We start from the raw sequence: 14351 nt of genomic DNA, 5'->3' as shown, positions 1-14351 counted from the left end.
CACTCTCCCTCAGCTTCCGCTCAAACTCTAGCAGGCGTTTAACTTCCCGGAAACGCCCCCGACCCCCACGCACACCCACGCAACACTCCGCCCCACAGGAAAGCGCCCCTACACTAGGTTCCCACGATCCCCGAGGCGGTCCCCGAAGCAGAGGCTTTGAGGATGCGACCGCGCAGGCGTCCCAGTTCCGCGCAGGCGCCGTAGTTCCGCGCATGCTCAGAGGCGGAGGTCGGAGGGGTCCTGGGAGGGTAGCGGAGGCCGGCCTGCCCCGCCCCCGCCAGGCTTCCCTTCCGCGCCCAGGCCGGCCGGCTTCCCTTTCCGGGAGCGCAGGCGGCGGCCGCCGGTGTCTCTTTCTCTCCGCTCCGCAGAGTTGGCTCTTGCAGCTCCCCTGCGGCGAGCATGGCAGCTCGGAGACGCGGGGCCGCCCTGCGGCTCTGTGCCACAGGTAAAGGCCGCACGGGGCGATGCGGGCGGGCGCGGGGACCCTCCCCCGATGGGATCGGCTGCGGGGGCCTGGTAGGGTCTTGGCCCGGTGTGGGGAGAGGCCTGCGGGGCCACCGAGATGCCCTCCGGGTCCTGGGTCCCGAGACTGAGCGGACGCCTTAGGGTCCTTCCCCGGCGCAGCTTCGCTGGGCATCCGCGCCTTCCGTTTGCTTCCGTTCTCGGTGCGGCAGGAAGTTTCAGGAGCGCTGATTCCGTCGATGGGTGTCAAGGATGCTGCCTTACCAGCTGGTGGCCAAACCTGCTTTGCCTTTAGGTTCTGAGTCTTGTCACATCTGAAGAATCTTTACCCACGCGGGGGCCAAGAGAGGGAGGTTCAAGGACGGGTCCTGGTCGGGCCTCTGGGGGCTCTGCGATGTGAGAAGTGACCTGCGGGCGTGTTGGCCTTTCTCATTCTCCGGCCAGCATCGGGTACCCTGGTTCTCACCTCAGTGTGTCCACTTACACAGCAGCCGTTTAGTTCCCTCTACGTGCCAGGCACTGTTCTATAATTAGTATTAGGAGCGTAGCTCAATTTTGTTTCTATCAATTTGGGGGCGGGGGGAACGGTATTTTGAATGGCGTTTGAACTTTATACTGAGAAGATAATTGTTACTAGAGAAAAAGAAATATAGAAGAACAATTTTCATCTCTACTCCAAAAAGATGGAATGGTAAAAAGGAAAAATAGGATGCAAATAAACATATTTAAAGAGAAATTCGGTGTCTCAGATTTACTAGCCTACATAGAACTTGCTGTCACCATACGGTCGTAAATGTTTATTAAACAGGTGAACTACAGTACTTATGCTTTTGCATCATTTGTGCCCTGGGATGGATGAATGATGAGTTTTTTGGTAGGCTGTAAAAAACCAAAAACAAACATTTTATAGGTGAATAAGCATATAAGCCAAAAGATAAATCAGCATTTATTATACTGTATACATTTTGTCTTTTTTTTTTCAGTTTTTTTACTTGATATGGCATTCTCTAAAGGATATGTAGAAGATTTAGATGAATCGTGAGTATATATTTTTTAAAATAGTATCTTCACTTCTTCCAACTGTTATGTTATCTGAATATTTGTATGAATCTAATATTTTTTTAAATAACACTTGTTTTATTGAGCACTTAATCTACACTACATAATCCGCTAATTCTGTATGGAGGTAGATTTTTTTTTTTAAGTATAGTTGATTTACAATATTATATTAGTTTCGAATGTACTGTGAAGTGTGAATGTAATCTTTTAATAACAGAGACAGTAATGACCAATGCTGATGTAGCACCAGTTTTGTTCCAGGAGTTGCCCTAAGTGCTATATATGTATGAAATGGGATTGTGCTCAAGAGTTTTATGAACAGTTATAAGAATAAAAAATTGGCAGACTCTTTTATCTTACCATTTTACCTGTACATTTGTTAAGTCTTTTGGCCTTAGTCCCTACTGAGTGGGGGCTGGAATTTGGTAACCACACAGTAACACAGCATTAATCACAAGGCCTTGCTTATGGTAGGTGAGGAGTGCTGCTTCAGACCAAAATCCTGTGCGTGATTGATCTTTCAGACCTGACCATAGGCGATTACAAGGCTTTTCCTGGCAGGCCTCCAGCGGGAAGCTGCCCTCCCCACACCAGACTTGGGGCACAGCCAATGCACTGCAGTCTCTGGAGGGAGTTGTAGTCATAGACTCAGGCCCCCAGGGCAGCCGTGCTCATGTGCGTGTCTTCAATCTTAGCCCAGTTGCCTCTTGTGAAGGCCTCCTTGTTGGGGGCCTCACCTAAGGCATTTCTTAGGAAAACCTCCTCTGGGAAACTCCTTATTGAGGGGTGTGGCTGAGGCACTTTTCTCCACTTGGACTCAGTACCCGTCCACTCCTGTCCTTTCCCTTCTCCCTCCCTCTGCCCATGGGTCCTGAGAGAGGCAGGAGCCTTTGGTTCAGGGCTGCTCAGCAGTGAGGTGAATGTCTCCGACTGTGCTGCATTCGCCTGCCACCTTGCCTCTTCCAGTTCCACTCAGAAAAATGGAACACTGAGGAGCTGGCACCTGTGTTCTCTGCCTCTTGGCTTGCACTGCCGTAGTAAGTGAATAAAGTCTTGATTGTGACTTTCAGTTTGGCTTGTTGTCCTAATTAACCACTGTACACGACAGAATTGGTACAGCAGCAGGGTGGTCAGTTGAGCACAGTCCTGCTCTGGAAGAGCAGAAAGCCCAGAGATCCCACGGGGCACTCAGCAGCCTTGCTAATGGGTATTGGGGCGCCCTAGTGGATTGCTTATGGGCACTTTGATTCTCAGGGAAACCGTTGTTAACACAGAGGTGATTTTGTTAAACTTCATGGTGCCTGGAAGGGTGTGTCGCTCTAGACCTGATCCTTAAGAACGCCCCAGCAGCGTGACTTTGCTTAAGGAGGAGGAAGAAGCAGGGATAGGCAGGTGCGGATGCCCAAGACCCTAACCTTCCTCGGCCGGGTGCTACGTGCACTAATGGTTTTGGCCCATCTGTAGCGAATTTCCAGTAACTGAAGAACACATGTGGCCCACCTTCACAGAGGCTCAAGTGGCCCTGCAGGCCTCCTGGTGGTCTCCTGGGCCTGTGGGGAGGGATTAGGAACAGTGAGTAATGAGACTGTTAACCAGACTCAGAGTTCTAGGTTTGTCCTTTCTGTTCCTGTTTGTTACTGGACCCAGTTAAGCCTCCTCATGAAGTCAGGTCAGTCAGGCTGTGACACAATCCAAGCCTTAACTGACAAATTTCTGGACATGGAAAAAGCCACCATGAAGAGCACAAAGGTTGACCAGCACAGAGTAACAGTAAGTGGGAACTGGGTGCCCTCTCTGGGATGACCCATGCAAGAGCCTTTCCAGAAGCTCTGAGTGAGGTTGCTCAGTGATGGGGTCTCAAAGGAGGAGACTGATAGGCTCCTTACCAAGGACCTCATGGCCAGGTACCAACCTGTGAGGGGTCTGATGGGCTTTTTCAAAGGTCAGCATGATGACAGCCCTGTGGCTATTAGAATTACACCCACCATCCTGCCTAGTAAGTCTGGAGACAAGTCAGAGAGTCCCAAAACCTTTACCCAGACCTTGACAGGGTGTTCGGTTGAGGCCTCTCTCTCCCCGGGGGCAGGGGCTGCCAAGGTCAGAGTTCATTGGGGAGGTAGAGGAGAACTGCACGTCTTGGGCCTTTTGGATATCAGTATACAGGTGAGTGTGATGCCTACAACCCCTGCTACCAGGAGGAGGAGGGTACGCATAATGCCCTCAGCTTTTGGGTCTGTGATGACCAGTGCCAGCACGCTTGCCCAGGCCCGGTCCTGGCTGAGTGCTTTTGGGCCCCTACTCGTCAGCCTGCTACCTGGCACAGATGTGTTAGCTGTGTGCACTCCTGCTGGCCTTGGTCCCCAAGCCCCAGTGGGGATTGCTGCACTTTAGGCCATCTTCCTGCAGCATTGGAAGACTGAACCTACCCGACCTTCAGCTCTCAGTGCCATTGTCTCCCCAGAACGGTGTTGGCTGCCTGGTGAGTAAAAGAAATAACTGAGCTGAAGGAAGCCAGAGTGCTCTGTGAGCCTTTTTCTATTCAGGAGCCCCCCATCCCCACCCCCGACCCCCTTCTGGCCTGTGCACAAGGCCTTGGGTACCTGGAGACTCAACATTGATGACAGGTGGCTCAGTACCATGGTGGTACCTGACATCAGGAAGATGCTACTAGAGGGAGCTTGGTCTGTGGCATTAATGATGTCACGTGCCAGCATGTGTCTTCACTGGGCTGATAAGGATCAATTTCCTTCATTTGGAATGGATTCAACACACCTTTAATATCCTATGCTTATCTAAATTCCCTGCCTGTCTGCTCTCAGTAGGTAGGCCATGACCTGGAAAAACTTCTAGAGGGAGCACAGACCTTCCACTATATTGATACCAGCTCCTAGATTGCCCAGACATGGTCACTGTCCAACAAGGACCCGACACCATGATGACTCACAGGTGGCAACATGGCTGGGCTGTTAATACCAACAAAGTGTAACAACTGAGATTCCTGGGGGGTGATCTGGGAAGCAGTACAACATCTCATTCTAGGAGATCATTACCAAACTCTTGGCCCTTTCTGACCCCCAAAATAAAAAAGGCTCAGGGATTGATGGGCTTATTGGGCTACTGATGTTGTCACATAACTCGTGCAGGGATCTGGCACCCATCTATCAGGTACTAGAAAGGCCACTGCCTTTTAGCTGGGCACCAACCAACAGGATACTCTAGAGGCCCTTAGGCTGGCCACCAGGCTTCCCTTCTCCTGGGTCTCACTGGTCCGCATCTGCCATTTGAGTTACACATCTCAGCAACCTCTCAGTTCACTGATGGGAGCCTGTGGCAGAAGGACGACATCACAAACCAGCACAGACCTGGTAAGCCCCCCAAGTTGGCTGAAAGATACATAGCTTTTGAGAGGCAGTTACTGGCCTGTTGGCCCTTGGTGGACGAGTGTGGTAGTAGACACACGAGCAGATATTCTAATCATGTTGCTGAAGAACGATAGCTTTGGAATCTCATGAACTAGGAACGGCACCTCCAGGAGCTCAGCTGGAGTCTCACAATTCAGTGAAAAGGTCTCCCGAGTGTCCCTCCACCTCCCAGGAGTAATACCCAAGGAGCCACTGCCTCCTCTGGCCCAGGGGGGACCCAGACATAGAGACCTCCCATGCCACCTGTGGGCCTGGTTCACTGATGGCTCCTCCTGGGACGGAACTGGGTGCAGCCCACTTCCAACCTGAAAGAGACCTGTCCTTCCCAAGCGTGGTAAAGGACCTTTGCACAATGGGCAGCTTCATGCAGTGTGGAAGACAGATCTGTCCTGCTGTTCCCCCCCCTGCTCCTTGCTCCAGCCCTCGCACATAGGCCCTGCTGTGTGTTCACCCACTCGCTGGGCTCTGGCAAATGGCTCGGCCATTGGTTGTGTGGCATATAAAGCAGACCCCCTGTGAGGATGGGACATTGGGATGACGATTGGTTCTGCCCCTACTAAGTGTTTTGTTCCCTCCGTGGTTGCTCACCAGGAAGGGCCCTGTGCTGACAAAGGGAAATGACCAATGAGCATCCCGTGCTTGTCAGCTGAACACAGGAACTGAATTGCTCTCCACCCCAGAGCAAGCAGATGTGCAGCTAATTGCCTCCTCCTGGACCCACAAGAGGATGGCCCTTGGAAATTCAGACACTGTTGTAGGTTGAGCTGGCATGCACAGACTGCCACTGCTGTGGGAAGACTGAACCAGCATGAAAAAGCCGTCCCGCTTGTCAGACCCTGGTCAAGGCTAAACATAACTACCCAGGAACACATTACTTCACGTTGGGCCAGGGCGTTCTCAGCAGATAGAACACGTTAGGCACCTCATCCCACCCGTAGTAGCCCCCGGATCCTGACTGCAGCTGACACTTCGTCTAGCCATCCCCACGCATTCCACTGACTCGGGCCACACTCTCAGGCCCTATAGGATGACATTTGTTTCCTATTCAGGTTCCCTGAGAGCACTGTATCTGGTAACAGCCCTGGATTTGCAGTCCAAGCTACACATCAGTGAGCTCAGTCATGGGGCGTACAGTGGACTCTCCGTATCACCCCTAATCCATAGGGGTGTTGAGCATTTTAATGAACAGTTAAAGAACAGGTTTAATCAGCGGATGGGAGGGGACAAGATTACCACGGCCTGGATTACACAGCTCAGGCAAGCGGCCTGGGGGCTAAAGGCAGCAGTTCCCCAGTCCGGTACTTCTCATTAACCCTGCATGTGCGAACACGCTGTCTGCCCCTTCCTTTAATCGTATGCCCTTCTACAATTACGACACTTTCCACTCCATGTGGGGCCCTGTAAGGGACTTCTGTACCCTTCGACTCCTTCCCAACGACTCAAATTGGTGGGAGAGGAGGATGGCTGTTAAACATCAAGGAGCGGGGGACGGCAGACTCCAACATTGGCCGCTGCGTGCAGAGCATGGGGTTTTGTCTACAAAGACCTCAAGAATAATGACCATCAATTAGAGGGCTCTGGTTCAACAACTTGCTTAAGGTGGCCGTGACACTTTCCTGGGTAGCCCCACGAGATGAATATAAAATAGAATTTTTTACTATAAACCACAACGGGAGCCAAACCAAAATATTTGAGGGATTGATTAAGGGTGCTGTCCTTGTCCATGGTACACAACAGACTGTGTTGCAGTTGTGTAGATGTGAACACCTTTGGACCTAACAGCTATGATATGGGGATATGTTCTCTTTGTCTTATCTATAGGGTTAAGAATCTTATTAAAATATCCCCACAGAGAACTTCTGTCACTCATCTAGTACAAATTGAATATAGATCACTGAGCAAGGCACTAGGAGATGAAACAAATACACTCCTCGCTTAGTGTATCTATGGTTGGGTAATATGTAAGTAACTACAACGTGTGGAAATTGATGAAAATCATAAAGAGGGTAAAGATGATATGGAGAGATCGTTTCTAGCTCTGAGGAATTTAGGAAGGCATTACAGAGTTAGCAGTGCTTTTGGCTGGATAGGATTTGAATATGAAAGAATGTAGGAAGTCAAACATTGTGAATTTAGCTGTGGTAAGTACCATAGTCTGATTGGAAATCATACTCATGTTTGAGTATGATTATATACTCAAATATATAATCATATATATTTGATTGGGTGCTTATATTTGAGTGGGAAGAGAAGTTGGAGCCAGAGTAGTGTAGCAATTTGTACTTTTTTTGTAGGTGGTGGGAAGGGACCTAGAAAATGTCAAATAAGAGTAACATGATCAGAACTGTGTTTTAGGAAAATTCTTTGTAGAGTATTGTGTCAGGGCTCCCCAAAGCACCCCCAGCTTCACTGATTGACCAGGAACACTCAGAGGACTGAGCCTGTCGTGGAAGTCAGAGCCGTGATTTGTTACAGTGAGAGAACACAAAGGAAAATCAGCAAAGGGAAAGGGCGCGTGGGGCGAATTCCAGGGAAAACCAGGAACAAGTTCCCAAGAGTCCTCTCAGTAGAGTCATACAGCACGTGCTTAATTTCTTCATCAGGAGTTGCAACCACAAGTGGGAAATGCTACCTACCAAGGAACCTCATTAGAGACTCTGCCCAGGAATTTTTATTGGGGATTGGCCATGCAAGCACCCCTCTGCCTAGCCATTACCAAAATTCCAGACTTCCTGAAGGAAAGTAGCTGTTCATCACAAAACCACATTGTACAGCGGGAGACCAGTGAACCACCCTTCCCAGATGCCACCCAGGAACCAGTCCTGCAAGCAGACCTTTCTAAGGCTAACCCCTCAGGCCTGCTCTGTAATGCACAGGTATAAGTGGAGTGTAGAGGGGCTACAAGCTAAAGCATTTGTCTGTCTGTGTTTCTACAAAGTCCCACTTTAATTTTTTTTTTGACTCTTTACTCCTTATTATCATTTCTCTACTTTTATTAAGATGTTTAATGGATAAGATCTAGAGGTCTCTCAGTAAAAATAAAAATTTTTTGAAAGAATTTGTTCTATGCTCCTATATTTATCAATTTATTATCTTTACCTGTACTATTCAGTTGTAAAGTGGAAACCTACAATCAAAGATTTGTTTTCTTGTTTTTGTTTTTTAGATTTAAAGAAAATCGAAAAGATGACATTTGGCTTGTAGATGTGAGTATGTAAACTTTTTGTACTAAGTAACCGCCCCTACCATTTTAAGTGTTATTTTGCATTCTCTTCACCCCAATATGTAATAGACAGTACTAATGTATATTACCCACTTTGTTTGCTCAGGTAGTACCATTTGGGTTTTTATATTTAAGTGAACCTCAAAGCCTTAGGATTCCTGGCAGGGGAATGATGAAATTCAATGAGGTCCACTTGTGGATTATGTCTGAGGGAGATTATGGTATGATTTTATTACAGAATTCACTCTTTATTTTTTCATATTAACCAAGAGATTGAGTATATTAATATCACTTGGCAGTCAAAATCATATTTTCATCTTAGTAGTGAACAAAATCAGATTTTCATCTTCCTTTCCTCACTTGGACGCTTTGAATGTATTTAAACCTTATGATGTTTGGGATTCATTTTGACATGCCTCAGTGAAAAAGTAGAGTGGCAGCAAAAGAGATGGAATGAGAATGGCAGAGCTGACAGTTATTGAAGCCAGGCAATGAGGCGTGAAGGTCCCTTGTTTAATTCTGTCTGTTTTCCTTTTGTATATGTTTGAACATTTCCATAGTGTAATATTAAAAGAGAGAGAAATCTTGTTTCATAAAAGTACAACAAGCAGTTTGTTACACTATTTCACTGGAGGAACCTAACTACCACCCCAGCCATCTGGTGATTCTGAAGCAGAAAGAACTAGGGTTTTAGTTTCATCAGACTGACTTGTCACTGTACCAAACCAGTCATCCTGATGATTCCCCACGTCTTACCAGTGGTTACGCTTAGAACAGCAGAGGCACCTACTGTGTTGGAATTTTTGTAATAGAAATAAATTTTATCATTAACACTTAAGGGGTGTGCATGTGATATATGAAGTGTATTTGGTGGTTTAATTTTATATATAACATGGACATACCTGGGAGCAAAGATGCTTTACTGTAAATCATCTACTTTAAATAGATATCAGTAGTCATTTAAACTTAAAGTAGGATCAGTGTTGAGGTATATCCTAGGAGATGACCTGTCTAGTTTGTGTATATGTGTGTCCTTTTATTTTGAAACCACTTTAAAAATTATATTTAGACTTTTTGTCTAAAATAGATTATTATCCAATCATTTAGTCAAAAAGATTCTTTTAAAATTAAGATTGATACCCAAAGTAGCACAGTATCTTAGTGGTTTTCTCTCTCTCTTTTTTTTTCAAACAAGTTTTATGCACCATGGTGTGGCCATTGTAAAAAACTGGAACCAATTTGGAATGAAGTTGGTCTAGAGATGAAAAGCATTGGTTCTCCAGTTAAAGTTGGAAAGATGGACGCTACTTCCTATTCCAGTAAGCATCTACTCAGTTTATCATTCTACTGTTCTGGTAATGAAAGTGTTTTAATTACATGAAGCAGTATTCAAGGTAAGAGGAAGAAATATATATATATATTTTTTAGCTCATGTAAAATTAAAATTATCTTAGAGATTTCAGACTATATTTTATGAGTTAGATGAATTAACCATTGAATATGTAATATGCAGTCTATGTTGATCTTATACCCAATATAGATGTATGAGCCATTTTCCTACTTTGAGCCCACTTGAGATAATCAGTTGCCTGAGACAGCCACAGAAATTTCAGTGTTGAACTCTTGACATTGCTGCATGGCTTAAGAGTGAGAGTTTGCTGTCTGAGTAGCCTGAATGGCATCGTAGAGGAGTAACGGGAACTCGAAGGACAAGATGAGTTAGGATAAATACAAGTGAGGATTGGGAAAGTGTTCACATTAGAGAGAATATCAAACCAAAATCATAGAGGTGAAAAAGAGTTTAGTGAGTCTGTACCAGAGACTAGAATGTCTTCGAGCAGAAACTGGCAAACCACATCGCTGGACAGTCTGGCCTCCGCCTGCTTTGTACATACAGCTCGACTGGAACAAGTCACTCTCCTTCGTTTACCCTTATTCATGGCTGTTTTCATGTCCCAGAGGCAGATTCAAGTAGTTACAGCAGAGACTGTAGGCCCCACGAAGCCTAAAATATTTATTATCAGACCCTGTACAGATAAAGTTTACCAACACCTGTCTTAAAGGATTTGGGAAAACGCAAAATTAAGTTTAGAGAAGTATGAGGTATCACACAGATTTGGGAAGAGCATGGCTTCAGAAAGTAGATCAAATACGGCTCTGCCTACTACTTTTGCCCTGTAGCATGGGGAAAGTTTCTTAACGTCTCTAAACTTTGATTTCTACACGGGTAAATATTTAATTATAATGAATTTTTTATTGGTTGTTTTGAGATTAGAGTGAGGTAGCACATGTACAGTCCCTTGTAGTATGCAATAAATGTAGGTTCCCTTTTCCTTTAATTAATGAAGAAAGTGGAAGTATGAAATGCAAAATGCATATTTCATTTTAGGAAATCAGCATTGTACTCTGGATATAAGTTTGGAACAAGACAGACGTATGTTTTAAGCCCAAGTCTATCATCTCTTACTTTTGTGGCTTTGGGGAAGTGCTTAACCTCTCTTAATTTTAGTTTCCCTGTCTAAATGAGAGAGTGATAATTCTCAAGGTTGTGAGGGCTGTATTAATATTTCTTATTCAAAACCCCTAGCACAATGGCTAGTACTTACAAGGTGCTAAGGGATAATACCAGATTTTAAGAGCCTCTCAGGTGGGATAAAGTGTTTTGGATTTTATCACTTGTCAATTGAGAGGTAATACACATTTTTGAGAAGGCATATGATTTGATAAAAATGTTTTTGAAAGAAGAACAGATGAAAAGAAGAACATTTAGAGACAAACAGATCATCTAAGTGGACTTTTGTATGCATCTTGGTATAGGGTGCTGGGAGGGCAGACTTGGGTGGTTGGCAGGGCAATAAAGAGGAAACAGTAATTCTTATAGACATTTGCAAGGGTTAAATCACGGATGTGCTAGATTGGCTCTGGTATAAAGAAAAACAATTGAAAATAGTGTAAGATTCCTAGCACAATTCACATTGAACTACATTACCACTGGTTAAATGGAAAAGAATAATACATTTAATTTTGTGTGTGTTTTCATGTTAGCAGCTGTTTTGAATTTGTGGTATTTTGCTTTATTGATGTTTGGGAATATGGGGAACTAGAGTGCAGGTGAGATGTTAGAACTGGAATTACTGAGTCACACAAGTGAACTGCTGCGACTTTGAGAGGGGAAGAGATCTATGGCAGGAAGTTATCTTAGAAAGAGAAAGATAAGATAATATTCTTGAGTTGGTATTTCTTGAAATAAAGCTTTTACAGTGTTTAAGAAATTATTCCTTTTAACTGTTGTGAAAGTAAATTTTTGTGTCTAGGTATATATGTTGATTAGACATACATACACATACATTCGTCTATACAGTCATTCATTTATTTCAGTCAGTTAAAGGATAACTAATAAACATAAATAAATTGTCTGGTGTTTAGTGTTTGATGTCAGTGATGGATGAATTTTTTTTTTTTTTTTTGCGGTATGCGGGCCTCTCACTGTTGTGGCCTCTCCCGTTGCGGAGCACAGGCTCCGGACGCGCAGGCTCAGCAGCCATGGCTCACGGGCCCAGCCGCTCCACGGCATGTGGGATCTTCTGGGACTGGGGCACGAACCCGTGTCCCCTGCATCGGCAGGCGGACGATGGATGAATCTTTCATTCTGTTATAGAATCTAGAAGATGTTTTATGTGCTATGGAGAAAAGAAATATCATCTTCCTAAAAAATGTAGTTAAGTATTCAAAAACTACCGTCTAGAGATTACAAATAGATTTTTGGCATATAATTCTTAAAGTTTTCTTAAATATTTCAAGGCAGCTCAAATACAGGCATTTCAGTAGAACTTGGAATCAAATAGGTGAAGAAATTGAATTTCTTTTTTCAGGCTAGCTGTTGGCAGTATTCTGCATCTAACTATAGAGCACTAAAGGATTGGTTGTTTTGTACATGTTTCTTCCATCCCCGTAGGTTGCTTTTCAGACGGTATAGCATCGGTGTTTCCCAGGGTTTATTCTGCAGGCTGCCTGCATTAGGATTACCTGGGGTGCTCAGTATAAATTCAGATTTCAAAGGCCCACACCAACCCTACCAAATGAAAACCAGATTGAGTCATAAGAATCTGTATTTTTAACATGGACTTCAGGTGATTCTGCTGCACACTCAAGTTAGAGAATCACAGAGTAAAGTATTATTTTGATGGATAGTTATTTATAGGATCTCAGTTTAGGGTGGGATAGGATTACTCCGTGATTAAGTGTAGAAAATCTCTTAGACTGTTTGGTGGTAGCTTATTTTTCAATCATGTAATTGCAGTGATTGAAATAAATGCCATCACACTCAGTCCAACAAATCTCTGTGTATAGAAGTTTTGAACAGGAGGGATTTGAACTTTCATGATTTACCCTGCCCTGTGTGTATCAAAAATTTCTTGATGCATGGTTTTAATTAATAATATATCAAATAACATTAAAAAGTTGTATAATGTCCAGTGTAAATTCACATATTATTTTAGCCTTTCTTTTTTCTACATATTCCTTCAAAAATGAGCACAAAAATTGTTTCTCATTCACCACTTAAAATGTTATGATGTTACCTGTAGTCATGTACTGATTTCTATTATGAAACCACTGAAATTCCATTTATTCCTCAACCTAAGTGTGACATCATTTTATAGTAAAGATCATATTTTACCCCCCTTTCATGTATAAACTTTCAAGGGCATCTGGCCAATAACATTCTGATTCTGATTCTTAGATCTCAGATATATTTGTAGATCAGTCTTACCTTTCTATATTATAAGCCCTTTTAGTCAGTGACTATATTTCAGGGTTGCTCAAACTTGGTACTGTTGACATTTTGGGCCAGATAATTCTTTGTCCTGGGGGGGAGAAGAGTTTTCCTATGCGTTGTAGGATGTTTAGCAGCATTCTTGGCCTCTACCAACTAGATGCCAGTAGCTCCCTTCTCTCCCCACCCCCTAAGTTGTGGCAACCAGAAATGTCTCCAGACATTGCGGGCAAAATCATCCCCAGTTGAGAACCTCTGCATTATTTTATTCCTTTCCCATTTTAGACACATAGTGACACTCAGTAAACACTAAGAAAAATAGTATTTTTGAGCTGAAAAGGATTTCAGGTTGAGTTCAACTCCTCACTTTTTCCCTCCTTTCATTGTGTAGATGAAGTGACAGCAGGTAATTAGCAGTGAACTGACTTTACTAATTTCGGACATCAAAGTCAGCAACAGAATTAGGCGCAGAATCCAAGATCACCATGATTCAAAATCAGGCCTATCTTAACCATCAAGTTGTTATCATTTCAAGGAGAAAACAAATGAAATAGGGAGCTTTATGCTTAACCTTATTTTCTGAACATTTAAAATTACAAAATTTCCGGGGAAGTTATTCACGTTGCACATGGATTCTTCAGTTTGTAATGGAATTGATCTCAGGTTTCTATATACACCATTGTTCTTTGACAGGAAAAAATAAAGAACAAAAGATTTAAACTCAGACTTGAGTTTCAGCATCGGTCCTGCTGCCTAATCAATGCTTGCTTTCTAACAAGTTAACAAGTCTTCCGAAGTATTAGCTTATCTGAAAGATAACATTAGCATCTGTCACCCCACCTCACAAAATTGTTTTGAGGGGTAGTTGAAGGCATATTAATGCCAATTATAAGATATCTACACATGCTAATTCTTATTAATATTTTTTGCACATTAGTGTGTCAACAGGTAATTACTTAACAGTGAGGTCAGGACCAAGAATAGAAGAAACTGGACTCAGCATTTGAGCATCTGTATGTGCTGAACTCTCTGTTAGATTCTTTTCCACACTTCCTTATTTTAAATACCACACATAGCCCTACAAGATGAGTGGTATCCCCAGAAGCGGAAAGAGAATCTAAAGTGAAGGAACTTACGCTGAGCTGCATGGACAATAAATGGAGACGTTGGAACCCTAACCTGGGTCGTTATGTGCCTGTAACTCATGCCTTGCTGTGTGCCTCTTTAATTATACAATCATTTACATTTAGGAAAACCTACCTTTGAAGTTTTAGCCGTCATTGTCAGTTGAAGTTCTGTCAGAGATGAAAGTAATGTTCAAAGAACCAAAGGGCTAAAGGGTGGGTGGTATCATTTCCATCTTATAGGTAAGAAAACTGAGGTCAAGGAAATTAAGTGATGGGCTTACGTG

At 43.9% G+C, this 14351-nt stretch overlaps 1 protein-coding gene across 1 annotated transcript in view; it reads left to right on the top strand.

Moving 5' to 3' along the window:
* Window positions 1-212: 212 nt before the first annotated feature.
* Window positions 213-14351, top strand: part of TMX3 (thioredoxin related transmembrane protein 3) — a gene marked incomplete at its 5' end in the record, with an annotated part of 44433 nt that continues 30294 nt past the window's right edge. Inside the window, 5 exon segments of the mRNA XM_082668128.1 lie at window positions 213-251; window positions 253-445; window positions 1446-1500; window positions 8110-8149; window positions 9362-9485. Of these exon segments, the coding sequence (XP_082524254.1) occupies window positions 213-251; window positions 253-445; window positions 1446-1500; window positions 8110-8149; window positions 9362-9485 (451 nt within the window).

The sequence above is a fragment of the Grampus griseus genome, assembly GCF_964374135.1.
Source record: "Grampus griseus genome assembly, chromosome: 12".
Lineage (NCBI taxonomy): Eukaryota > Metazoa > Chordata > Mammalia > Artiodactyla > Delphinidae > Grampus > Grampus griseus.
The sequence above is the reverse complement of the archived record's forward strand: the minus strand, read 5'-3'. Positions and strand labels throughout refer to the sequence as shown.